At 43.3% G+C, this 27,800-nt stretch overlaps 2 protein-coding genes across 2 annotated transcripts in view; both read right to left on the bottom strand.

The window, feature by feature from the left end:
* Positions 1-275: 275 nt before the first annotated feature.
* On the bottom strand, positions 276-4,592 carry HSBP1 (heat shock factor binding protein 1). The gene is made up of 4 exons (XM_059905026.1): positions 4,449-4,592; positions 3,846-3,912; positions 3,134-3,254; positions 276-1,796 (listed from the first exon to the last, which is right to left on the bottom strand). Exons 1-3 carry the CDS (start codon positions 4,491-4,493, stop codon positions 3,136-3,138), a joined length of 231 nt encoding a protein of 76 aa, XP_059761009.1. The 5' UTR covers positions 4,494-4,592; the 3' UTR covers positions 276-1,796; positions 3,134-3,135.
* Positions 4,593-8,349: 3,757 nt separating this feature from the next.
* CDH13 (cadherin 13) overlaps positions 8,350-27,800 on the bottom strand; it is a 1,051,470-nt gene continuing 1,032,019 nt past the window's right edge. Inside the window, exons 12-14 of the mRNA XM_059904794.1 lie at positions 20,222-20,455; positions 16,461-16,679; positions 8,350-9,868 (exon numbers count right to left, since the gene is read on the bottom strand). Coding sequence (XP_059760777.1) covers positions 9,861-9,868; positions 16,461-16,679; positions 20,222-20,455 — 461 coding nt within the window. The 3' untranslated portion in view covers positions 8,350-9,860. The remainder of the gene's footprint in view (positions 9,869-16,460; positions 16,680-20,221; positions 20,456-27,800) is intronic.

Below are 27,800 nucleotides of genomic sequence, written 5' to 3'. Positions count from 1 at the left end.
TCAGGGACGAGTGTCCTGGGGAGCACACTCGTGAAGGTTTCCCTGGGGACCCCGGAGGGCGTCGCTGTCCTTCGCTCTGGCCGGTGAGCCCTGCAGCCTGAGGCTTCCACACTCCTCGGCTTCCCTTCTGGCACCACAGTCTCCCCCGTGCCTCCCGTCCCCACTTTGGCTATGGGTACTGAATCCTTCCAGAGCTTCTAGCCGATCATCTGAAATGGTATGAAAACGCAGAAAACCAAACCAATCATTTTTGACACAAAGGAAGCGTCAACAGCAGGATTTCAGGCACCTTTATTCATGGCAGGTATTTTTGGTCAGGGGAAACATTCCTGTTACTTAAGGAGGCCAACTGCTTACATCCCAACTGTCCACTTGCCATTTCCCAGGCCTGGAAGCATCTTGCACACGGTCCCATCCGGTCCCTGAGTCCAGCTGGCTCTGGGCTTTCAGGGCCACACCTCGCGACCTACCGGCCCAGTGAGGGAGTTTCTGCGGCTTGGTGACAACAGTGGGGAATTCATTTTATCCCAGAAGAAATCGACTCCTCTGTGTTCCCCATATAATTTATAAATAGGACAAATTATTCCTTAATATTATTATATATTTGCAATTCAAACTATTAAGACTAGTGACATAGGAAACTTTAAAAAAATCATACTGTGTTGACTACGGGTTTCCCTCTCCAAAGCACTGTTCCATTCCCCAACTTCTTCCACGTTCTCTATACAAAACCATCCTGCTGTGACCGTCGCACGGGTCTCCTCCCCATCAACACTGCCTTGGGGCTCAGCGCTCCTGACACTGCAGGCTGAGCCGCAGGACTTATTTTCCCTGTCTCCCATTATCAGTAATAAAGCCACTACTCTGCTCGAATTTAGGTAAGAACCAGTTTAAAGAAACTATTTCTTAAAAACTCAAGCCTACAACTAGTTATTTAGTAGGCATGGACTTAACATGGTCTGTTTTCCTTTTCTGTTTCTTTTCCCAGCCAGTAGCTCAAAAGATGGAGTAGCTTAGTTGTAAAGTCCTGCCAGACTTCCTATGGTAACTGCTGTAGATGGACAAGGTAGGGTCCTACTGAAGGTTCAAACCTCATGCAAAACTCTAACTGCTGAAAGCCTCATCACATCAGGCAACTCTGTCATTGTCCATATTTAAAAATTCTAACAGTAAAGTGGCCGTGACCACTCTTCGTTACTGTAGCACCTGACCTCAGGGACTCAGGCATAAAATCATGGTTCCATTCCGAGTTTTGGCGACAGAGTAGTGACAGATATTTCTGAATACACAATTTTAAATGTTTTTAACCACTTGGAAAGTATCGCCAACACACTATTTAGTGTTCACTCATCAGTCACTCTGAGAATCAAAAAACCTTAACTATAAATGCCTTACTTCACAAAATCTTATTATAACCAAGGATCTACCCTATGTCTAATAAAAAAATTACACAGCAACTTTTATCAAACAGCAACTACTACAAAGGGAATGATAGAAAAAAAATGACTTCACAAAAATACACTAAAAAATTTGACAATTGTATGCAGGAACTGCCAAAGTTTTAGTGTTTAATAGCACAACTGACCAAGGTCCAAGACGTGAATTTACCATGTTCAGGAAACATGGGAGGCAGGGGAGGGAAATCACTCTATAAACTAACTCTATAGTATGTGGTAAGAAGAATGCACACTTTATAATATAAAACCTGTCTACACATAGCAGTTAGTTGCAAAAAGCCATCTGTCTTCTCTTGGCTTGTAAAAAGGGTGTTCCAGATTCCAGTGCAGATGAGCAACCTGTTGAAAAAGCAAAAGCCATCAACGTGCTATTCATTCTGTAAGGACAAATAAAAATAATACGTAGAATTAGCAACTAAAAATCCTTTCACAATCCTCTTTGAATTAAATGTATTTTCTCTGCACAATATCCTAGCAAAACTACAATGAAAATCTTTATTAAAAACATTATTGTGAATTTGTTTTCTACTCCCACTCCTTTCCTTGCATTATGCCTGTCACTCGAGAAATTCTTCAATCTGTTCTCTTTCACTTGATGGGGTTTTTGACGGCCAGACGATATGAGACCCAGAGAAGCTCCTAAGACTGGCAGGACACTGCCCAAGTCTATAAGGAATCAAGATGACAACCACACAAAACAACTATGTGATTTACTGACATAGTGCATCAACCCAATCTACTGTTAAGATAACAGTAAATTTAAGTCTCTTACCTCCTAAACCTCTACTTATTTCCTTGGACTTCAAAGCAACCCGTACTTCATAGTTACCTATCATTTGGTCCAGCCAGGACATGCTCAGAAAATAAAAAAGGAATTTGGTGTCTTTTACTGTGTATTTTGCTTGGTACTCTAGTTACCTAAACATTCACAGTAAACCTTATTTTTATAGGGAATTAAAATGCTAAAAATGGGATGGGAACAAAGGGAGTTTAAAAACTACGTTTGGGTTGCAATGAAGTAACCACCACACTCAGGAAAAGGCTTGTCATGAAGGAACCCACTATGGTGAGAACATGGCAGTCATCTGTGCCTCTAGCTATCTTGCTGTAACAGGTATTTCTGATTATTAGTCTCTCCTCATATCTGTAACCATGCAATGGAAAAACAAATCAACTCTAGGGTGAAGGCTTAATGTGGCCACAATCTAGGTCATCTAAATCATAATCAGTCATTGTCCTGGCATTTACCTAGTGCAGGGGGTGTTCCCAAGAGAATCCTTAGAACTTATGGCATTTATGAAGGTGGCAATGTGGGTGTTCTCTTTAAAAAACAAAACAAAACAAAACAAACCATTGGAAAATCTGCCAGTGATAAGAATTATCAGGCCAACAAAATACACTTCTTTGTTTTCGCCGTAATGATATAAACTCAGGGGTTATCTAATATTAACTAATGGTCTTAACTAGAGATCTAGGTCTCATTGATAAAAACAGGGAAAATAAATTCTTCATAAGGAATTAGTTTGGCATGAAAAATTCAAAGCCTGGAGTCCACAAGGGGAACAATACAAGGGACGCTTGCTAGATCCTGGCTGGGGACAGATCCAGAGAAAGTCCGACTACATCAAAATCACAGGGACATGCACCACACTTCTACTGTCCCTCGCTCCCCTCACCTTCAACTCTTCTGTGTGGCAGGGATCTTGTTTTCCCCGTCCAGCTCTTCCACCCCGGCCTGTGTCATGAGGTCTGCGATGTTTTTCTCCAGGTCATCAATGCGACTGCTCATGTCATCAAGTGGGGAAGTTAAAGACGGCACCAACAGCTTCCACTTCTTACCCCTCTCCTCCAGGGCCCTGCAGACTACAACCTTCAACACAGTGTCTTCACGAAAGTGGTTTTCCAATTTCCTTTGGATAGTGTTAGAATCTGGTTCAGAGCACAGGAGTCCGGGGTGAGGATCAAATCCCAGCCCTGCACTTTACTAGTGATGGGACCTGGGCAAGTTCTTTCACTTTTCTAAGCTTCCTGGCTCCTCATCCGCTACACAAAGGTAACGCTACAACCTCTTCATCAGGTGATGGTGAGGATCACAGGAGAGATACACATGAAATGCTTCGCTCACAGTCAACAGTCAATCATACTAGGCAGCATTACCGATAGACTGTAAGTTCCTCGCAGCCAGGGATCTAGCTCAGCTGTATCCCCAGCTCTTTGCACAGTACTTCTCAGGAAGTGTGCATCTAAGCTCAGTAAAAAAAAAAAAAAAAAAAAAAATCTGGTAAATGACTAGTGGAAGTTGACCTGCAAACCACCCACTTATCGCCACCACCATCCGGAAACTGGGATCCAAAGGCCCATCAGAGACTGATTACAAATAAAGGATATTTCTTCCAATGATCTGGTCGGACATGGTCTGAAATTTATCTTGCATCTGTTGCAGGAGTGTCTGCACCTGTGAAACAACAAAACACAACAGCCAACGCTTACCCCGAGACACCTTCACGGGATCAGGATAGGAGCCCTGGTGCCACGGGGAGACCAGGATTCCGGGTTCCGGCCCCAATTCTCCGCAGCTCCGTGGCCTTCGATTTCCCTATCCGGGTTTCAGTTTCCCCACCTGTCAAATTAGACTCGGGGGGCTGGTGACGCCCCCTCCCGTCTGGGCCCGCTGCGATTCCCAAGGCGTCGGGTGTTTTGGGGTGGGGCGCGCAGAGCAGAGTGGGTAAGGAGCGGAGCTGAGGGGAGCCGGGGTCACCGAGACTGAGTGGGGCTGGGTGCGGGGCTGGATGCACGTCAGCAGGCGCAGGGGCCTGCAGCCAGCGGCCGGGGGGTCAAGGTGGCCAGGCCGCGGCCGCGAAGCCTCTAGAAACCTGGCTTCCAGAGACCTGCCCCGCGCGGCCGCGGAGAGGGCGCCTCGGTCCGCAGACTTCGCCGGCGTCCCCCGGGGATGCGGCGGCCTCGAGCGCGCCGCGCACAGCCGTCCCTTACCACCGAGGTGAGATCCTGCACGGTCTTGGGTTCTGTCTCTGCCATCTCCCCGGTTCCCAGCTTGGCGGTGCTGTCTCAGACGGTCACCTACACTTCCGTTTGTCCGCGCAGACGCCCCAGCGGCTGCTTCTCGCGACGACAGAGGCCACCCGCGGGACGGCGGGGTGTTGTGGGAGCTGTAGTTCGCGTTTCCATTCCGAGGCGAGGCCCCGCCCACAATTTCTCCGCCCCTTCCACTAAGCCCCGCCCATCCCCGCCCCTACCGCGCCTACCTCCTGGCCCCGCCCCGGGAGGAAAAAGGTGAAACGAACCTGCGGTGGGGCTAACGAATGGAGAAGTGGCCTCGGTCTCTTCCCAGACCGTCGTTAAAGGCCGCGCTGGCTTTCTTAGGGCGCCTGCGAGGTGCCAAGCCCAGACCTGTGTTGCCGCCTGACCTCCAACAAAACCCCGCAAACCCCGAGAAGGGAGAAGGAGTCGGGTCCCTTGGAGGGAAAACCGACGTCCTAGGGGGGAGGGGCGCGCCCACCACTCGCCCAGTGCCCAGCTGCCGGACTGGTTGCGCCCTGGACACAGTGTTTTTCTTTCTCCCCACGATGGTCGAGTGGAGGTGCCGCCGTTGTGGGACAGGTTGATTTTCACTTTTAAGTGTAAGAAAAGTTCTGGATGGTGCAAAAATCCTAGATGACTTTTTACAAAGTCCTCAGACTCTTGTGACCACCAAGACAAGAAACATGACCAGTTCGCTGGAAGCCCCTCCGCCCCTTCCCTATCACCCCCACCTACCCACCCACGAGGCCGACCACCGTCCTCTCATCACAGTCATTCCATTTTGCCAGCGGCTCAGCTTCGTACAAGTGGAATCGTACGAACGCCCTCCTTAGAGTCTGGCTTCCTTCATTCAGCATGATGTTCCATGGTGTTGGGTGGGGAAGGTTTCTGGTTTGGTCAAGGAGGGAGCAGTGTGCAGGGTTAGGAGACTGGATTTGCTATTTCCGGAGGGGGGCACTGCGGAGTTGGGACCTCAAGTTCCAGCCCGGCAGGTGGTCTTGGGATTGGGTCTTGTTGGCAAGGGGGTAGGAGAGCCCTAGGATGAAGACCTGGCATGTTCCAGCAACGTTCACATTCCTTATCTCATTTAAGGACTGCATTTGGGGGTCAGTTCCAGCTTGGTTTTAGCTGCAGAGAGCCTGTAAGGGAAGAACCAGCATCTGTAACAAACCTGGGGGTCTGGTCTTAGGGATATAAGACTCGACTCTCTTCACCAGCCACTTACCTGCCTTCGCCCCTTACCTGCCTCCCTCCTTGCCCTCCTCCCCCCAGCCCCCAGGTTCCTTCCCTTGCCAAGAGGCAAAACATTTTATAATTGGGTTGTTGTTAACTGGTATTTAGCACTTTAACTGATGACTTAAAATAAACCGCTCTCTGGTGTTTAAACTTAATTCTCAGAAGAACCCTGTGATAGTTATCACCATTTTATAATGTTGAGAAAACAGACACAAAAGGGACTAAGACTCTTAAATCAGGAGGTCAAATTAGGAAGTAAGAGACAGGACTTGAGCCCAGGACTTTCTGACTCTACCCTCTCCTTTTTCTATTGTTCTAGAATTCTCTGAGTTGTGTGAGTTTAGAGCAGGGTTACTCAACAGTGGCACTGTTGGCATTTTGGGTCAGGTCATTCTTTGCTGCGGTGGGGGTGAGAGGTGCCCTGTACACTGTGAGATGTCGAGCAGCTTCTCTGATTTCTACCCACTAGATGCCAGTAGCATATGCCACCACCCCCTTCCCCGTCGTGAAAAACAAATTTATCTCCAGACACTGCCGAGTGTCTCCTGGGGTGAGGGGATCACCCTCAGATAAGAAACGCTGACTTTAGAGGGATCTATGAACATCGCCTAGAGTTCTGTTCACTTGTTCTGCAACCATGAATTTATTTTCGCTTGGACCATTTCTTGAGAATTTTCCTCTCTCTATACTGACAATGAAGGTTGGTGTGTTAGTTTCCTAGGGCGGCTGTCACAAAGTGCCACACACTGGGTGGCTTAAAACAACAGAAATGTATTCTCTCACAGCTCTGGAGGCCAGAAGTCTGAAGTCAAGGTGTCAGCAGGGTTGGTTCCTTCTGAGAGTTGGGGGTGGCATGGGATATAGTGGGGACAGCATGAGCCCTGGAGCCACGTGGCCCGGCTGCCGGTTCTGGAGGCCACTTACCTTGGGCAAGCTGTTTGATTTTTCTGAGCCTCAGCTTTATTTGTAAGTTGGAGAAGATAATGGTACTGCCTCACACGGCTGTTGTAAGGATTCAACGAGTTAGTAAGTATAAAGGATTTTATATAGTGTGGGCACATAAGTAATCAATGCATGTAAACTGTTATTACTATTAATTGCATTCTTGTACCCTGTTCACACACACCAGGACAACTGTAGACCCTTTTCTTCAGAATCACCTGAAGAGCTTGTGTACAGGTAGAATTACACTAAACCCAGCATCAAACATGGCGTTGGTAACAATTTTTTAGTTGCCAATCTTAAGATCAATGTATTCATTATGGATAAAACGCAATCTGATCGACTTCGAGAGTTCCATGGTAGATGGTTATTCCATTTATCGGACTGTTTAAAATGTCCTTCTGAAAATCTGGGATGAGTCACCAAAATTTCTAAAAATGTTCTTTAAGAATCAAAGTCTTATTTGATACCAGGTGATACTTACCATGAAACGCAGCTGGATTTATTTTGTTATGCTGTTCAGATTTGCAGGTGTTGCTGGAGTGTCAGGGCAGGTGCAGCTACCTGAAATGACGTCCACGTGGAGAAAACTGGCAGCATCGAAGGTAACTTTTATAGAAATTAGAAAATGTTCACACGTGCTTATTAAAACAAATCGTCTGAAATAATTTATGTCAGATGGGGAGAAAATGTAATTTTCAATTAGCTAAGGTGATTAATACACTAATAAAAAGAAGGTGTGACTGTTCATTCAATGAAACTAAAATCCTCAATCTTGCGCTCAGTAATGGGAAAGCAGTTTCTGGCTCTTACTTTTTTTTTTTTCAATAACCTGGACTAAAAATGCAGCGGTAATTGTGAAATAATGTTTTGATTCTACCTTTGGTTTCAGTAAACAATGTAAATGTATTCTAGCAAGTTAGAAACACCCTATGATTCAGGAAATGCTACCACTTTGGCTTCTAAGAATTGGGCTATTTTGTCGTTGTTGAAGGGATTAGAAAGAACAACATGATAGAAATATCTTGTCCTGATAAGAACTCTGGGGACAGGGAATATACTTAAATAGGGGATAATTAAGGCCTATCCTGCTTGTTGATGAAGTATGCCCTATACTCTGATTCCTCTGTGTTCTAAGCTAAGCTGAGCTACCAGCTTGATTGGTAAAGTGCAGGAGAGCCTGTGGGCTTGAGAGAAAAAGGCGAATCTTACACTTGCATACTTGAGTGGATGGGTCACTCGAGGTCTGTATTCCTCCTCACGGAGGGCCCCGGCTCATGGAGGAGGGCGAGGTTTCTGATGCTTAGTTAGCTTGCCTTTGAGCCAGGCTGCCAACCACCTGGCCATCTGAGGGTGTTCCTGGGTGTGCACCAGGTGGAGCCCTCGCCCGGCCTTACGGGAAGAGGGGAGCGAGGTCCACCAGGGAGACACAAGGCTGCGTCCTGTGAAGCCAGAAGACGAAATCTGGTAAAGTGTGACTGTGCAGGCTTGGACCCCCTGCCCCCGAGCCTGCTTTGTGCACTGGTGGGGGCTTCTGGCTTTACAGACTTACCCACTTAACAGGAGACGTCAGGGGACCCAAACGGCCAGCCAAAAATGTGAACTTGCACTAGGCCAGACCCAGCAACAGTGACATCAGACACAACATAGAAATCAGAGAAAAGCTACTGTCCAGTAGTTTTAACCACCAACACCCATTTATTTTAATGAAAAAAAGTCTCTGCATTCTATATGCTCCAAAAAGATTTACTATCAAAACAAATACAATATATGGAACTCTATCTGCATAATTTCACTACAATAAAGACAACATATGACTTCTAGTTCCTACAGAAGGTGAACTGAAAAGCACAAGTGCAAACAGAGATTGCATAAGAAAGCGTGTGCGCACGTGTGGTTAAAACCTTTAGTAAGCAACTGCATTAAAATATGCTAAGACACTTACCTGACCCTAGGTCGTGGCGAGCTCTAAGAAAAAGCCACAGGCTGTCACTAGTTTTATCTGCTAGAAAAATTTGGTGTGAGCTTTGATGGTTCAGTTACAGTTTATCGACAAGAAGATAATCTCAGTACAAGCACTAATCTCCTCCTTACTTTCACATGCTCACAGAATAAAAATCAATTACTTTTCATACATAATGAACATCTTTTATTTTCAGGTTTGCAAACGACGGTCGTCGATTCACACAAAAGGGTACTTTTAAAACTACCTGTATTTACTCTATTGTATGCATGTATATACGAAATGAATGGTGTGTATGTGCATAAATGTATGTCTGTACATGTGGGCAGATATATGTATACACATGGTACCTGATGACCTCTTCGGACGCATGTATGACCTCCACGATGACATTCGCTGTTGTACATATGCCCGGGAGGGCGAGATTCTCTATCACGATCCGGGTCCCCAGAAAACCCACTGGGAATGTGGATTCTGGACAGTTACAAACGCAGATAGATAGATGCCCATGCATTTGATGGTAAAATGTCCAGCTCTGCTCCTCACCTCTCTCGCTCAGGATCACCATCACATAGGATGGCAGTGAAAACTGGTCATGGTCCTCATTCTAAAGAGAAAGGGCTCTGTCTCTGCTCTCCCCCTCTGCGGACCTGCCTGGCTGGTGGGTTGGTGGAGAAGCGTCAGCTCTGTGGTCTGCTCTAGTGCTGAACTTGGTGCTGAGGCCCTGGTGGGGTCAGCTGCTATAGCTTCTACCCCTTCTTTGCTTAACCTCTCAAGGAAGGGTGACATACCAAAACCAAGCTTCTCCTGTAGAGTCTGTCTCTATAAATACTGGGTATATACACGTATAGATACACATACATATACAAATACTAACCCACAGACCAAACTGGATGTGTGGAGTGCTGACTAGCAACATGGCAACACATCAGGAAGAGTAGTCATTGTTCCTCCTCCCAGAAGGTCAAGTTCTATGCCATGATCTTTAAACACTCAGGGAAAATTCAGAGGATTCCATTAATTAAAGGAGAAAGGGAGATGCTGTCAAAATAGTGAAGTACAGACTAAGTGAAAATTGCAAAGAAAACAAAAATCTGGAACAATTGAGGCCTAGTTGTGAAGTCTGAGAGCTGTAAACTGCAATCTTCAGATCTGGATTTTTTTTGTCTTTTTTTCCTGTTGCTATGGAAACTTGGTAGTCAAGCTTCAGATGTCAGGAGTTCTCACAGACCTGAATGGAAAAGATTTCAGAGTCAAGTCAAGGAATATAACAACGCAATTCAAAACATTTTAGCTAAATACTAGATACATGACTGACAAGCTATAATAAATGCATTTATAAATATTGCACTACCTTGGGGAAGTTTTTTTTTTTTTTTTCCTTAAGCATAACATTTGAAGAGAGAATGAATTGTTCCGCTGGTTTATGTCTTAAAAAGCTGGACTCCTCTGAAAACGCGAATGCCAGACACCTCATCTCAGACCAGCTGCGGCCACTACTGCTGCTTCACTGAGCCCTAACTCCTGCAGTCAGCCCAGAGCCTGGCTATTTTATAGACAAGCCTACTTGGTAGCTTAGAAATTGACGATCATCCCAGATATTTTTTTTTTGGTCACACAGAAGAGCAAGATAGTTAGTGGTGGTTCTCCAGAGATGGTGTATGAATTTCTGATGCTTGCTTTAACAAATGACTGCAAACTCAGTGGCTTAAAACAGCACAAATTTATTCTCTTAGACTCTGGAGGTCAGAATTCTTATGGGGCTAAAGTCAAGGTGTTGGCAGAGCTGCGTTCCTTTTGGAGGCTCTGAGAGGGGAGCCACCCCTTCCCTTTCCAGCTTCCAGAGGCCACCTGGGTCTGGTTGTGGCCCCTTCCTGCATCTTTGTGGCCTGCATCAAAGTTTACTGAGGTCGCCAGACTGTGCTTATTCTCTAGGTTTTACACCAGCTGAGGGACTTCTACTCTGCCTGATGATAGTATGAATGGAAATAGCTTGGTTCTCTGCCATTTTTGCTTAATTATTATTATATCTTGGAAATGTACAGGGAAATGGTACCACTAAAAACTTGTGTTACAAAGAAAGAAAAATGTATAAAAGGTCAACCCACAATGCAAGTATAGTTTATTCTGGAATGAACTGAATGCTGGAATATAATGGGTTATTCTGTAAAGCTTAGGGTTTTTCATTCTAAATCTGTTAAGGCAGCGGTCCCAGCCTTTTTGGCACCAGGGACCGGTTTCGTGGAAGACCATTTTTCCACGGACGGCAGGTGTGGGGAGATGGTTCAGGCGGTAACGCGAGCGATGGGGAGCTGCAGATGAAGCTTCGCTCGCTCGCCCGCCGCTCACCTCCTGCTGTGCGGCCCGGTTCCTAACAGGCCGCGGCCCGGTGCCGGTCCAGTCCGCAGCCCAGAGGTTGGGGAACCGTGTGTTAAGGGGTGGCTCAGTATGAACCTATTCTGCACTCCATTGATTTTAGAGTTTAAAGCAGTCATGTATCTGTTTGGAAAATTTAGAGCTGCTGCTCTAAATTTTAGATAAAAAGTGTTTGTAATGTGATTCAAGTCTAAAAAAGATGATACTGAGAAAGTTAAGGGTGAAAGCTGTTTTAACAGAAAGGGCCATGGAAATGAACATGCTAATTGAGATGCAAGTTTTCATTATTTTCTACACCTAGGGATCTTTATATTGCTTGACAAATGAATTCCTTTGGGGTTAGGAGTCATCTGAACTCATTTAATTTCCCTTTTTTCAGTTGAATTTTTCATTGCCCTTGTTACCATCGCCGTAAACTCTTTGGTTACCTGGGCTGCAGTAAACTATATCCTTCAGATTCACCTATATTTGAAGAAAGACTAGAAAAGAACATATTAAATGGCATCACTAATTTCATTCAAAAATATTTTCCTGTGTGAGATCAATACTTAAAATAATCATTTTGGTCATTGAGAAAAACAGGAAAAAAATTTTGGCTGAATAAGATCTACTACATTTGAAACTCTCCAATCCCTGTTTGTCAACTTAGACTATAACCTATCTCCTGTGACAGCTGAGTTCATTACATGAAATAGTCCATGATTATGTAATGTTTTCAGCGGTGCATGTGCGAGGTCGGAGGTCGACTGTCATTGTCCATGAATTTGTACTACTTGGAGGGATCGGCTCTGTCTGCAGGCAGAGCACAGCCTGTTCTACTTGGGCTTGGTGCTTCCAGGCCATGCCTCTGCCCATAACATATTTCACAATGAAAAGGAACAAAATATTGACACACTCAACCACATGGACTGTATGATTTCATTTGTAGAAAATTCTAGAAAAGGCAAGAAACTAGTAAGAGAAGGCAGATCACTGAGAGTCTGGATTGGGGGGAGGGGATCAACAGCAAAGGGATACAAGGAAACTGCATCTTGATTGTGGAGTGGCTACACTTTACCAAAATTCATCAAACTGTACCCCTAAAATAGGTGAATTTTATGGAATGCAAATAATACCTCAATAAAAAGCATTAGAATGAAAAGTATTTCCAGTGGCTGTTTTTGCTCTTCTTGGTCACCTCTTTAAACTTCTTCATTGTGATCAAGATTACAATTCAATGCCCTCTCCTTTCTAACATAAGAGACATTTAATTTTGGTACTTGTTCAAATGGTTCACCTGATCTGTCCTTTTATATTCTTGCTCTTGCTGATTAATTAGGCCTAAAACAATGTTCAGGAAGGTTTCAGCACAGTATTCTTCCTTGAACTTGCCTTGTCACACCACACAGAGCCCTACAAAAACCCTAATGGAGATGCCAGCTTGCTTCCTTGGGAGGGTCTTGGGGGAGAATTACGCATCCCCTCAATGTTATCAATACACAACTTAAACAACAAAATTGGCAGTGAAAATAATTTCATTTACATTTTCTATTACTTTCAATATCAGTAGTTTTACTTCCTTTACTTTTAGATGTCAAAGAAGGAAGTGCGTTATCTCTCAGTTCAACTCTCAGATGCAATAAAGGCTCCTACGGTATTGTAATAAACTGAAATGTTATTATCTTTTTCCACAAGGGAGGCAGTCTAATGACAAACACCGGCCTCCATGGGACCTTTCTGAGCATCAGTGTCTCATCTACAGAGTGGGATAAAACCATGAGAGTAATGACGGAAATAAAGAGAAAAGCCACAGAATACGGGGTGTTTCGTTAATGCTAGTCTACTTGGATCAGAATATTACTTGAGAGGAGGAGGAAAACCCATTTTCTCTTCCCATGCTGGATGATGTGACCCCTGCAGTTTTATGAACAAGGCCTTAAAGAAGGCATTGACACACTTTTTCTGCCAAGAGCCAGATAGTAAAAATGTTTTCGGCTTTTCGGGCCGAAGGGTCTCAGGGGCAACCACTCAACTCTTTCTGCGGTGGTAGCAGAAAGCAGCCACAGACAGTGTGTAAATGGACCTGCTGTGTTCTAATCAAACCTTAAAGGCATGAAGTGGCTTTATTTGACCCTCGGGCTGTACTTTGACAACCACTGATTTAAAGAAACATCAAACAGATTCTAGATTGGGATTGACATATATACACTAATATGTATAAAATGCATAACTAACAAGAACCTGCTGTATAAAAACATAAATAAAATAAAATACAAAACAAAAACAAAAACAAAAACCAGATTCTACCACATCCCTAAATTCATTCAAGGACAATGGCTGGGTGGGGACGTTATCTTGCTCTTGCACCTTACAACCTAATTTCAGGGCTCTTCGGGCCCACGCCCCACACCTTGCTTAATGTTTTAGGCCCATTTCTGTGTGCCTTCTTGCCACTGTCACGTTAACAGCTGCACAGGTGGGTCAGCTGCTTTGACCTTGCTCTTAGGAGAGAGTCTGAGCCATAGGACACCATGGTTACTTATTCCTCACATGCCTACATTATTAGTTTCATTCTTTCCCTGTTAGGAAGAACAACTTGGGCTAGGTCTATAATAAAACAAGAATCATTATATTTAGCAGGCATCTCTAATGTTCAAATGAACATTATCAAATAATCTTATACCTTTGATATAAGGCCAGACTGAGGTTTGTTTTTGAAGCCAGACAGATGGGTGATGACACCTGTTCTTAACTATTTTGGGGGCTGAAACTACATGTCTTGCGGTGCAAAACATGGGAGGGTCAACTGAGTACCTTTCCAGCTGTGTAGGGAGATTCAGGGCTCCTTTCTGAGGATGATTTTGGCCTGATCTCAGGTGCCCTTCCCTGCAGTGGGATAACCAGGTGGCTCTCCATTTAGGTGAGAACAGAAAGCACATCTGATATCTCAAAAACAGAATGCATGCATCTGTCTTCTCTCAATGATACTACTGTGAGTATAAAATGAACATGAGTTCTTTAGGAGTTATCAGGATTAACTGTGATCCAAGAGCTCAGCTGGGAGAGATGAGAAGTGAGCCATCCTTGGGAACCTGCTCATTACTGATGCCTGTAGGTCAGGGGTCTCCAAAGTAGGGCGAACAAGAAAATCCCTTGTTGGGAGGAAGCAAATACTGCCATGGCTATTTATATTCCTTTTAATCTAAACAGACAGATTACATCTTACTAATATTTAATACATGGATTTGGAGTAGCAGGCATGTGTATTATCATAAAATATATTGTGTGAAAATATACAAACACTCGGTGTGTGTGCTGGAGGCCACTGTCTCTTGGGATGTTGGTTCCATGGGTTGAATGGGCCTGGGAATCTGTATTTCAACAATCAGCAGTAGGAAGTCTCCATTTAAAAACCTCCCTGGCCGTCTAGAGGTGCTGATAAATGAGCAGGGTCCTGCAGAGCCTTGGTTCATCAAGAGTCAGGCTTTGATGTTGTGTAATTGTATTTATAGAGGGCGACGTGTGAGTGGCTACTCAGCTATCTTCTCCATCTGTGTACACACACACACACACACACACGTGCACACATACAGCATTATTATTTCTGTACAATCACCCTGGAAGTACTGCCCTCTAGTTTACCCAGACTCTGCTATATGTGAATTCCAATGGGTCTCAGAACCCAGACCCAGTGCTGGGCTCGCTGTCTGTCTGGCGCTCACTCGAGAAGCTCGTGGAAAACATTCCAGAGGCTTACTGCAGTAGAGTTAGTTGGTCAGAGCAGGACACTAAATAACCCACATGCGTCTGTTGATAGGGGAATACACTGCGCCTAATTCCTATGATGGGATGGGATGGGATGCTCTTGAGCAGTTAAAGTGAATGAACCAGAGCAGGGGTACCTGGCTGGTGCACCACAGTGCGTTTATATGGCTCTCGAATTAAGAACAGTTTCACACTTTTAAAGGTAGTAAAACACAGATGACAGAAACAAAAAAGCCATAAAAAAGAATATGTGACAGAGCCCTGATGTGGCCCACAGAGCCCAAAATATTTGCCACCTGACCCTTGATGGAAAAAGTCTGCCGACCCCTAAACTAGAGCAACATAGATGGAGCTTGGAAATGTAATGTGGAGAGGAAGAAAAGCGAGTTGCAGAACATCAGGCTCAATATAATATGGATTAGATCAAGTTTGACAAACTGCACAAAGTAGAACTATATGTGGGGTGTGTGTGCGTGTGTGTAGTAACAGTATAAAACAATGTCCACACACACTCTAGCTCATGATAGCTATTGTCCCTGGGGAGAGAGAACAGGAAATGAAACTAGGGAGAGGAACACAGGGGATTTCAGCTTCATCTGTAATATTTTATTTCTTGAAGAAAAAGGAAGAAGAAAGGAAGGAAGGAAGGAAGGAAGGAGAAAGAAAGAAAGAGAAAAAGAAAAAGAAAGAAAGAGAATATAAGAATGAGAGAGAGAGGAATATATATTTCTTCCCTCCCTCCTCCCACTTCCTTTCTCCCCCCCTCCCGTGCTCCACCCATCCACCCACCCATCAACCCATCCACCCATCCATCCAACGAGACACTCCTCACTGTAAGGTCTCCTCTTTAGTTCTACACCCAGGACTCTGGCTCAGCACAGCTTTAAGTGTCTGACGTTGGAATGTGTCATTTCCTGTTGACTCCACTCACCACTGTCACCAGGATACAATAACTTCTATTCTTTATTTTCTAATCATCAATTTCTCAACCTCCTAATTCACAACAACGCAAATAACCTTCTCAAAATGTAAATACTGAGGCCCTAAAGGCTTTTGAATGGCATTAGCTACATGTGAATAATTTCTAAGGTTAAAATTGGAGTAGTATGCCATAAATAGGAAATATCTGATACAAGTATCTATTCATTTCATGCTCACATCTATATTACTCGGCATAATAATTCATTTGTTTAAAATAATGCTTCATTATGTCATAGTCATGACTACTGGTCAGTGAAAAAATGTGTGAATTATGCATTTATCTCTTTTCCTATGGCCTCAACCTCCCTCCATGCATTCTCATGACTCTTCTTAAAAAGGTATGGAATCTCTTTTAACCTCACTAAAGATAATTCCGCACAATGCAGAGAGAAACAGGGCCCTAGTAGACCAGTTAAGCAATCTGGGCACATCTGTATGAGCTCAAGTTCAGCGGCATCTGCAGGAAGTTTCTTACCACCTGCTCTGCAGGACGGCCTTGGGTGCCTTTGCACCGTTCCTCACATTAGTGGGCAGGGGGATGTGAAGGTGCCTTTCAACATTAGTCAGAGCACTTTTACAGGTAACACTCTGTTACACCGACATAAACTAAAAATGAATGTTTCCTCTGGGATAAATTTTTTTGGAAGGATATATGGAAAAACAATAGCTTTGGTGAAGTTACGTTTTTGTACTGTGCATGCACTGGAGTTTGGTTAACTTACGAGCTAAGCTGAAGAAAGACAGGAGCAGGACTGCGGTTGCGCTGAAGTGCGGGGCCCCTGCCGTGTTGCAGTCCACTTTGGAATTCTTGCAGGAACACACTTGTACCCTGAGGTCTGTGATGTTCGTCATGGGTGGTTTCCCTGAATCTGTCACCATGATGGGCAGGTGGTAATTTGCTTTGTTCAGATTTTGAAGAAGGCTTACCAGGGCGTGCGTATCTACAAAGACAAAGGGAAGCCTTCATGAGAGAGGGCTGGACCTTTCCAAATAAAAGAGTGGAGTTTCGGCCACTAAACCCACACAAAACAGGCAGTTTATTCATTTAACTAGAAGAGTGCTTAAATATAAATCCATTAACATCAAATAAAAATAAAGATTCACTTCTTCAGTTGCAGAAGTCACATCTCAAGTTTCTGGCAACCACACATGGCTGGTGGCCACCATACCAGAAAGTGCCAGATAAAACACTTCCAGCATCGAGGAGTTCTATGGTTCAGGGCTATTATAATCAATTTCAAGAGGACCCACTTTCGTGAAGATGACTGAAGATGACTGACTACCAAGAACTCCTCCCTGAAAATTTATTATTATTTATTATTATATAATAATTTATTATTATTATTTATTATTCACAAAGATCACATTCAACATTTGGAAGAAATAATGTAAAAATCCACGCTCGAATTGTCACATTGTACATCTTAAATATATACAATTTTTATTTGTCAATTAAAGGTCATTAAAGCTGGGAAAAAAAGAAAAAAAAGAAATTGTCAGCTTAGAGCATTTTTATATAAGAATCCAAATTCAAATAATCAAAATACATTTTTGGAACAACAATAACAAAAATCCACTCACTTTTTTTTTTTTTTAATTTTATATTTTATACAGCAGGTTCTTATTAGTTATCTATTTTATACATATTAGTGTATTTATGTTGATCCCAATCTCCCAATTCATCCCACCACCACCACCACCCCTGCCACTTTCCCCCCTTGGTGTCCATACGTTTGTTCTCTACATCTGTGTCTCTATTTCTGCCCGGCAAACCGGTTCATCTGTACCATTTTTCTAGGTTCCACATATATGCGTTTATATACGACATTTGTTTTTCTCTTTCTGACTTACTTCACTCTGTATGACAGTCTCTAGGTCCATCCACGTCTCTACAAATGACCCAATTTCTTTCCTTTTTATGGCTGAGTAATATTCCATTTTATATATGTATCACATCTTCTTTATCCATTCGTCTGTCGATGGGCATTTAGGTTGTTTCCATGACCTGGCTATTGTAAATAGTGCTGCAATGAACATTGGGGTGCATGTGACTTTTTGAATTATGGTTTTCTCTGGGTATATGCCCAGTAGTGGGATTGCTGGGTCATATGGTAGTTCTATTTTTAGTTTTATAAGGAACCTCCATACTGTTCTCCATAGTGGCTGTATCCATTTACATTCCCACCAACAGTGCAAGAGGGTTCCCTTTTCTCCACACCCTCTCCAGCATTTGTTGTTTGTAGATTGTCTGATGATGCCCATTCTAACTGGTGTGAGGTGATACCTCATTGTAGTTCTGAAAAATCCACTTACTCTTAAGGTGGGTAGGTCCCCATGTGTTGCTATGGGGATGGGTTCTATAGTCTAGTCTCTATCAGGCCTCAGCCTGCACCCCTAGGTTTGGGTGGGAATCCATAGCACAACGCACAACTTGGAGACTGGATCCTTAAGCCCACGTTTGGTGGGAATATATGCCATTACCCAGGCCACTGGGCAGCACTCAAAAGTGGCCACCCCACCTGGCACTGTTTTTGGTCTCGGGCTGTTTGCTTTTCAATCACTCAGATGACTACGGATTTTTTTTTTTAAATAAATAAATAAATAAATAAATAAATAAATTTATTTATTTTTGGCTGTGTTGGGTCTTCGTTGCTGCGCACAGGCTTTCTCTAGTTGTGGCGAGCGGGGGCTACTCTTCGTTGCGGTGCGCGGGCTTCTCATTGCAGTGGCTTCTCTTGTTGCAGAGCACAGGCTCTAGCCATGCAGGCTTCAGTAGTTGTGGCATGTGGGCTCAGTAGTTGCGGCACGTGGGCTCAGTAGTTGTGGCTTGCGGGCTCTAGAGCGCAGGCTCAGTAGTTGTGGCAGACGGGCTTAGCTGCTCCGTGGCATGTGGGATCTTCCCAGACCAGGGCTCGAACCTGTGTCCCCTGCACTGGCAGGAGGATTCTTAACCACTGCGCCACCAGGGAAGTCCCTTTTTTTTTTTTTAACTGTTCCTTTCTGGGCATAAACAATGCTAAGTATTCAGAAAAAAATTCTGGGACAAGAAAAAGAATTGAGAAGGCATTTTAACTATTAAATAAAACCAGGAGGGAAAAGAGAGTGTGATGACCTGAAGACAAAAACAGATGAAGTATTATCCTATCCAGAAGGCTACAGCAGCAGAAATAACCAATGTGGATGATTACCCCACTGACATGGCAGGTTAATACGAGGAACATTCTCTGATATCCCGCAAGGAGAGGAGAAACTCTTAAATGAGAAAGTTCCAGCTGGAAAGAACTGGGGATGATTATTCAAATGAGCTACAGTCACAAAAACTAGCAAATAAAACACTAACCCCTCAAATAAGAGAAGGGCTGTTTTAATTAAAAATAATCAATGTAACAAAATTCATTCTTTAAACAGCAATGAAATAGACAAACAGGCAAAGAGAATCAATGACAAGAGAAAGACACCAATAAAATGAGATATGAGATAAGGCCATAACAAAACATGTGACATTTTTTAATAGAAAATTTTATGTACGACTGTACAATACATTTTCAAAATTTAATGAAATGGGTAATTCCCCATCCCTCTCAAAAACTGTACTGCTGAAGTACGAACAGGGAGCCCAGCCCTGACTGGGTCAATCGCAGGATAAATTTGCTATTGATGGCAAAGTGTATATAATGTGCGAGTTCCGGTTTTGGGCTTTATTGCGAGGCAAGGTGATCTTAGTAGCGAGTTCACATTTGCCAAGGGGAGGGAGGTGGAGGAGGTGTTGTGATACAGGGATACTTGTTAATTCAATACATTGATATTTCAGTCTTAATAAGGCAGATGATAAAGTTTTAAATTTAAATTTTAAGATTCCACCTGTCCATGTGCAGGGACTGGTAGAAAGGGACATTGCTTGCGAGTTTCATAAACGAGGAACAGGACAGATGGGAGAAGATATCAAAGTCGAAAGTCAAAGTCAAGGTCACTTTAGAAAGTCAATTCTGAGATCTGCAGCATAAAATGGAAGTTGGAGGATTAGAGGTTAAGACTTCCTGAAGATTCTTGTACTGGTGCGTCTCTTGAGCAAGCAAGCATAGCATGGAAAATCTCTGCAAAGTGCTGGTGAAAATTAAGGTAAACACAGAGGAGAGGCAGCTGAGCCAAGACCCCTGGCTTTTGAAGGCTGAAGACTGGGTGGGTGTGGAGTGTAAAGTATGGGCTGTGTAGTATACAGGGTACAGCATAGAAAAGAGAGGAAGCGAAGGAGAAAACTTTCATGTTTGCATTTCTAAGGAACAGATATTCAATATTTTTACAAATCGTATACAGGTGCTGGTAGGAAAATTGTCAGTATTTGTAACGTGTGAATAGCTTGAAACAAACCATGTGAGGATGCCCGAGAGCGGAGAGGAGGAGGAACAGGCTGGGAACAGAAACCACGCCAGGGAAACTAGGCTTCAAAGCTGCAGGATAACTACAGAATGTTCGGCGGACTTACTGTTGATCTTGGAGATCTTCCAGACTTTATCAGGAACAGTTGGTTTATGGATTTCAAATTTGAAAGGATCTGTATTTGGGTGAAGATCCTTATCTGAAGCTCCCAAAATGACTACGCTGAGGTTTTTGGCGTCATCACAGACCTCCGCTACCGTGGGGTAAATGAAGGGCGCGTTGTCATTCACGTCTTCCAGAGTTATCAGCAAAGTCCCAGTGCCAGTAGCGGGAGGGTCGCCTACAGAGAAAGGGGGGAGATGTTAGCACACAACCGGTACAAGGCAGGAGTCGTTGTCCACAGTACCTTTTCCCAGCATGCCAGATGCCTTTACTGTTGTCACCAGGTTTCAAACAGGACGGACAGGGATAGCTTCCATCTTTGGATAAAGTTTAGCAGTTTAAAAAGCCTCTTAGTATGATCTCTAGGTCCATCCATGTTGCTGCGAATGGCATTATTTCACTCGTTTTTTATGGCTGAGTAATAGTCCATTGCATCTATATACCACATCTTCTTTATCCATTCATCTGGGGTTTTTTTTTGGATTTTGTTTTTAAATTAAAAATTCTAACTCTAAGCCTATTGAGTAAAAATAATTGAGTGGCATGGATTCCTCTTTCTAACAGGAGGGGGCACTGATGCATGCAGCACAGAAGAGCAAGACTTAAAGGTTCAAGATCAAATGGCGTTGGTGGGGGGTGGGCGGTAGGGGAGAGGGGCATAGATATGAAGAAACCTGTTTGAGACATATACCCTCAGCAAAGAGAAAAGAGATTTGATCTTTTTTTTTTGTTGAATGCCTATATGTGATTTCATAACCTTTTTTTCCCAGTTATTAGTTTCTAGAGGCCTATACTCATAGTGGGAGACAGTACTTCCCTACATTGTCATTTTAACTGGAGTCTGACATTAATTCATTAGGTTTTGAATAATTATGGGTTACTGAAGCAAAGTGGAAAGTATCCTGCATGTATATATTCACTTCTAAGTGAAACTTAATATTATTTGGATATAATATTAAAAAGTAAAAACTGATGTTTTCCCCCTTATATCCATTCATCTGTTGATGGACACTTAGGGTTCTTCCATGTCTTGGCTATTGTGAATAGTGCTGCTATGAACACAGGGGTGCATGTATTTTTTTGAATTATAGTTTTCTCTAGATATATGCCCAGGAGTGGGATTGCACTTAGATTATCATACTAAGTGAGGTAAGCCAGACAAAGAAAGACAAATATCATATGATATCGCTTATATGTGGAATATAAAAGAAAAGCCTTTTATCATATGTAAGACTTCTGACTGACATTCTTCAGACTTCACCTTTAGAATGCTAAGCTTTAAACATACGTGTCATACCAGCACGTTGAAAGTCACTCAAAGAATGGAGATGAGAAATAGAACTTATCCTCGCTTACCGAATTAAACCTTTTATCTAAACAGCCAAGTATTTGCATGTTGGCAGTGTAGACAGGATGGAGATTCTGTGAGAGATGACCATATTCCATATGCAGTATTCCTCTTCACTGACTGGGAGGTTGACTACGAGAGGAAGACCTAATCCAGTGTTTTCTCTTGTGGGTGATAAAGGGTCTGGGATGGCTGGTGGTGCCCCTGGGAGCTGGCATGGCTGGCCCGGAGCACAGGACAGATTTAGAAAGGCCGGTTATTGTGGTTACCAAAGGTGAAACGGTGGGGGAGGGATAAATTAGGAGTATGGGGTTAATAGATACACACTACTATATATAAAATAGACAACCAACAAGGACCTACTGTATAGCACAGGGAACTATTCTCAATATCGTGTAAGAACCTATAATGGAAAAGAATCTAAGAAAGAATATATATATGTATATACATATATGTACAAATATATATCTCTCTCAATATCTTGTACTATACTCAGTATCTTGTAATGTAATCAATATACTCAATATCTTGTAATAACCTACAATGGAAAAGAACCTAAAAAAGAACATATCGGGACTTCCTGGTGGCGCAGTGGTTAAGAATCCACCTGCCAATGCAGGGGGCACAGGTTTGAGCCCTGGTCCAGGAAGATCCCACGTTCCGCGGAGTAACGAAGCCCGTGCGCCACAACTACTGAGCCTGTGTTCTAGAGCCTGCGAGCCACAACTACTGAACCCGTGTGCTACAACTACTGAAGCCCGTGCGCCTAGAGCCTGTGCTCCGCAACAAGAGAAGCCACTGCAATGAGAGGCCGGCGCACTGCAATGAAGAGTAGCCCACGCTCGCTGCAACTAGAGAAAGCCTGCACAGCAACGAAGACCCAAGGCAGCCAAAAATAAATAAATAAATAAAAGAATATATCGATATCTGTGTATATATATGTAACTGAATCACTTTGCTGTACACCTGAAATTAACACAATGTTGTAAATCAACTATATTGCAATAAAAATAAAAAAGTCTTCAATAAAGATAAACTTAATGTTCTAAACAAAAAAAATTTTTTAAATAAAAATGCAATAATTCTCTGCAAAAAAAGAAAAAAGAAAGGCAGTTTCGTTATGAGAAATGAAGTCACTAACTGGCTACTGGGACAGTTGAAGCAACCATAATATAATCTTTGGGCCTTATTTTTAAAGCCTTGTTTTTATTCAATATTTCAGTTATTTCTTGAAATGTTTTTCATTTTAGGGAACGTTATTTTAAGACGTCCTTATAATCACCTATGCAATGTCTTTCACTTAAAGAACAGGGTGTTCAATCTTAATAAGACTCAGCGTGGCTTTATTTAACTTCCTCTCATTTTTACTCATCTATGCATTAGAGGTTTGCTCTTGGGACAAACCATTCATTAATAGCTTCTAATTTTCTGTGAGAAAAGTTACAGCCAAATTTGCAAGCCACAAATAGTAAGCGTACAGATTTGCCTTGTTCCAAAAAGGGTTTGATGCACCTCTGGAATTACAGTACTCTAATTCTGTATGCTAGGACTAAGCTAATGTCTAGCTAGCTCCCTTTTTTCTACCCATCCCCATTTGCACTTAACCAGATTTCCAAGCTTAATTTTATTTTATCTGGTACTATGTTTATTTTTGAAATGCACATTAAGTTTAAAGTCAATTTATGAACCACATGAGGGTTAAAAGCGGAGTGAATGTCTGAGCTCAGAGTACAGGTGTCAAGGGCAAGGCAAGGCAGGGTCTGACAGAGTCTGTTGATAAAGAAACAATGAGGACTTCCCTGGTGGCGCAGTGGTTGGGAATCTGCCTGCCAATGCAGGGGACACGGGTTCGAGCCCTGGTCTGGGAAGATCCCACATGCCACGGAGCAACTAGGCCCGTGAGCCACAATTACTGAGCCTGTGAGTCTGGAGCCTGTGCTCCGCAACAAGAGAGGCCGCGACAGTGAGAGGCCCACGCACCACGATGAAGAGTGGCCCCCGCTCGCCACAACTAGAGAAAGCCCTCGCACAGAAACGAAGACCCAACACAGCCAAAAATAAATAAAATAAATAAATAAATAAATAAACCCAGGAGGAAAAAAAAAAAAGAAACAATGAGCCTTTGCAGATCCAGGCAGTTTATTACTTACATAGACACTAGAAGGACGAGTAGGCAAAGGTGGCTCTCGTGCAGGGGACGCCAAAACGAAAAGGGCACGTAACCACAACACGAATGAAGGGAGGCCCTGTTGCTGGGGAGCCAATTTCAAGCTGCTTTTCAGCAGTTTTATAGATGCAGCTGCAGCTGAAGAGGGTGGGCAGGAAGCCTGGTCCCTTGTCAGACCCGGGAAGGTGATGAGAAACGGTTTGTGACAGCCTCCCAGGGGACATTGGGAGGTGAGTGGGGAATGGACTGTTGCAGCTCCCGAGAGTTTTTCCAACACTGTCATCAGCTGCCACCAGGGGGCTGTCCCTACTGCAGGGCATACAGAGGGGTGGCCAGGGGATGCGGCTGGAGACAGATGTCTGGTCGGGCAAGGGGGCCTTGACTGTCACAACTAGTTGCTTGTACTGATGTTCCGGACTCACGAAGCCACCAGAGTTTTTCAGAAAGGCAGTGGAACAACCTGATCTGAGTTATTTGTAGAAACACACAATGGTATTGACAGGAGATGTTGGGCACTGGAGGCAGGGAGACCAGCAATAGATTGAGTCATGATGGGCAGTTTGAACAGCAAATAAATGTCTCATCTTGTTGATGAGGCACTCAGATGAGGCTGCCAGAAGAAAAGCAGAAGGTAGTGGGGAGCAGAAAGACAACGAACTCAGCTTTGACTGTGCTAAGAGCCTGTCAAATTCAGTGCACCCACACGGAAGTGCTCAGAGCTTGGGAGACATGCCAGGGCTGACTTAGCGATTAGGGAGTTGTCAATGTAGATGCTTTCGAAACCTTTCTAGCAAATTAGGTTACCCAAGGTGAAAGTGCAGAATGACAGAGGGGTGGGCACCTTAGGAAACCCCAAAGAGCAGATTAAAAGTTTAAAAAGCAGGTGATAGTTTCTGAAAGACATAGGGGAGATGAATTGGAGGAGGCAATGATCAAGAATTCAATGTGTTATGATGCACAAAAGGAGTAAAGAGAAGTAATGGGATTTTGCAAGGATGATATTACTGGCGACTTATTTGTTTAACATCTTTATTGGAGTATAATTGCTTTACAATGGTGTGTTAGTTTCTGCTGTATAACAAAGTGAATCAGCTGTATGTATACCTATATCCCCATATCCCCTCCCTCTTGCATCTCCCTCCCACCCCTCTAGGTCATCACAAAGCACCGAGCTCATCTCCCTGTGCTATGCGGCTGCTTCCCACTAGCTATCTATTTTACATTTGGTAGTGTATATATGTCCATGCTACTGTCTCACTTCGTCCCAGCTTCCCCTTCCCACCCCACCATGTCCTCAAGTCCATTCTCTATGTCTGCGTTTTTATTCCTGTCCGGCCCCTAGATTCATAAGAACCTTCTTTTTTTTTTTAGATGCCATACATATGTGTTAGCATACGGTATTTGTTTTTCTCTTTCTGACTTACTTCACTCTGTATGACAGACTCTAGGTCCATCCACCTCACTACAAATAACTCAATTTCGTTTCTTTTTATGGCTGAATAATATTCCATTGTATATATGTGCCACATCTTCTTTATCCATTCATCTGTTGATGGACATTTAGGTAGTTTCCATGTCCTGGCTATTGTAAATAGTGCTGCAATGAACACTGGGGTGCATGTGACTTTTTGAATTATGGTTTTCTCTGGGTATATGCCCAGTAGTGGGATTGCTGGGTCATATGGTAGTTCTATTTTTAGTTTTTTAAGGAACCTTCATACTGTTCTCCACAGTGGCTGTATCAATTTACATTCCCACCAACAGTGCAAGAGGGTTCCCTTTTCTCCACACCCTCTCCAGCATTTGTTGTTTGTAGATTTTTTGATGATGGCCATTTTGACCGGTGTGAGGTGACACCTCATTGTGGTTTTGATTTGCATTTCTCTAATGATGAGTGATGTTGAGCATTCTTTCATGTGTTTGTTGGCAATCTGTATATCTTCTTTGGAGAAATGTCTATTTAGGTCTTCCGCCCATTTCTGGATTGGGTTGTTTGTTTTTTTGATATTGACTGGTGACTTATTTGGGAGTGATTTCCATTAATGGGGAAGAAACAAGCTTGAAGGAAGCTGATCAGTGGTTCATGAAGCATGAGAACAGATACTCTTAAAAATTTTTTTTTATTTTAATTGAAGTATAGTTGATTTACAATGTTGTATTAATTTCTGCTGTACAGCAAAGTGATTCAGTTATACATATGTATACATACTTTTTCATATTCGTTTCCATTATGGTTTCTCACAGGATATTTTGAATACAGTTCCCTGTGCTGTACAATAGGACCTTGTTGTTTATCCATCCTATATAATAGTTTGCATCTGCTAATCCCAAACTCCCACTCCATCTCTTCCCCACCCCCCCTCCTCTGGCAACCACAAGTCTGTTCTCTATGCCTCTGCATCTGGAGAATAGATACTCTTTAGTGGGGCTGGTAGAAATTTAAATAGATTAACACCCAAAGACAGTTCTAGAGTAAACATTCAAATAAGTATCTGCTAAAATAGGAACACAAATGTAATTAATCATCAGAAGGATGGCTGTTTCTAATGGTGGCAGACCATCAACTTTTGTTAGCGCAAGAACTCAAAGGAAATGCGTAATTACTTTGAAGTTGGTTTTTCACTGTCAGCTTTAGTCATTTGGTTGAATTTCTTTACTGAAAAAATATTTTTCTCTTTTTATGGAACTAACTGAATATCTCAGAGGAATCCATTATAATTTTTTCACTCTGAATATAATATGAAGTCATTTGGTACAATGGATGAGAAGGCATTATGAGTATTTGAAATATGGTCGTAAGAATTGGCCTTTCATGAACTTAATTATACTACTGTCTTCAGTTCCCCATGTGTTATTCCCAGGCCAGGCTGGTGATGTCTTTTTCTGAAGCCAAGTAAAATGAGCTTGTTTTTCTTTTGTTGAGAAGGTAAAGACTTGATTCTCAAAATCCTCAGGGAAAGCCTCTCCCAGTTTATATGCACAGGATGGAAAAAAAATCACCATCCAAAATTTAAATGTGATTCAATATTTAATGGTTCTTCACGAGCCCTTTGGCTCCAATAGTTCCGGGGGCCCAGGAAATACTGGAGCTTCTAGGTATTCCCTGGCACTCAGCAAAAATCCCACGGCCCTCCTCTCCCCCTTTCCACCAGCAACCCCAAGCTCCCAAGAGCCCACTCCAAGCTCCCAAGGGATATGGAGCTAGACCTGCACTTGCTCCTCCCGGCAGAGGACACATTAAGGCTCAGAGAAAGTCCCACCTCGCAAGCTGTGGAGGGATTGCTCGTGTCTGCAAGGGCTTCTGTCTTTATAGTGTCAGGAGAGGGAAGGGTCCCGAGAGATGAACCACTCCTGCCAGTGGGTCTTAAATTGAATGGGAGGTGGGTTCCCCTTTGGGAATCTGATGGTCATGGTCCTGCCTCCAGGGAAATGCACGTCCGTTCATACCGAAGGGTCCGCAGTCACTGGGAGTACCGGAAGTGCAGCCTGGGCTCTGAGCACGTTCAGAGCCGCTGATCTAGAACACCCTGGTTTTAGTTGTTGTGAGGCTGAGGTCAGAGAGTTTGAGGATGGGCTCAGATTAACTCTGTGAGTCTCAGGCCTCCTTCTCTAGAGCAAGGGTTAATCTTCGCTTTCTATGTCCAAACTTGCACTGTGTAGCTTGATTCTTACAGGCTCTCATTTCAACCATGAAAGCAAACTAAAATTCCTAAACCATGATTTAGGGTTATTATTAGTATTATTTTTTGTATCTTTTTCTTACGAGCTACTTTTTATTGTGGTAAAATATATATAACATTTACCATTTTAACCATTTAAAAAATTAATTAATTAATTTATTTTTGGTTGCACTGGCTCTTCTCTAGTTGCAGCGAGCGGGGGCTACTCTTCGTTGCGGTGCGCGGGCTTCTCATTGCGGTGGCTTCTCTTGTTGTGGAGCACGGGCTCTAGGCACGTGGGCTCAGTAGTTGTGGCTCACAGGCTCTAGAGCACAGGCTCAGTAGTTGT

The sequence above is a fragment of the Balaenoptera ricei genome, chromosome 19 (assembly GCF_028023285.1).
Source record: "Balaenoptera ricei isolate mBalRic1 chromosome 19, mBalRic1.hap2, whole genome shotgun sequence".
Classification (NCBI taxonomy): Eukaryota; Metazoa; Chordata; class Mammalia; order Artiodactyla; family Balaenopteridae; genus Balaenoptera; species Balaenoptera ricei.
The sequence above is the reverse complement of the archived record's forward strand: the minus strand, read 5'-3'. Positions and strand labels throughout refer to the sequence as shown.

Coding starts and splice junctions, on each gene's coding strand:
- HSBP1 (XM_059905026.1), bottom strand. CDS start 4,493: ATGGCAGAGACAGAACCCAAGACCGTGCAGGATCTCACCTCGGTG. Junction 3,913..4,448: donor TGCAGGATCTCACCTCGGTG/GTAAGGGACGGC, acceptor GTTGTTTCACAG/GTGCAGACACTCCTGCAACA. Junction 3,255..3,845: donor CGACCAGATCATTGGAAGAA/ATATCCTTTATT, acceptor TAACTTCCCCAC/TTGATGACATGAGCAGTCGC.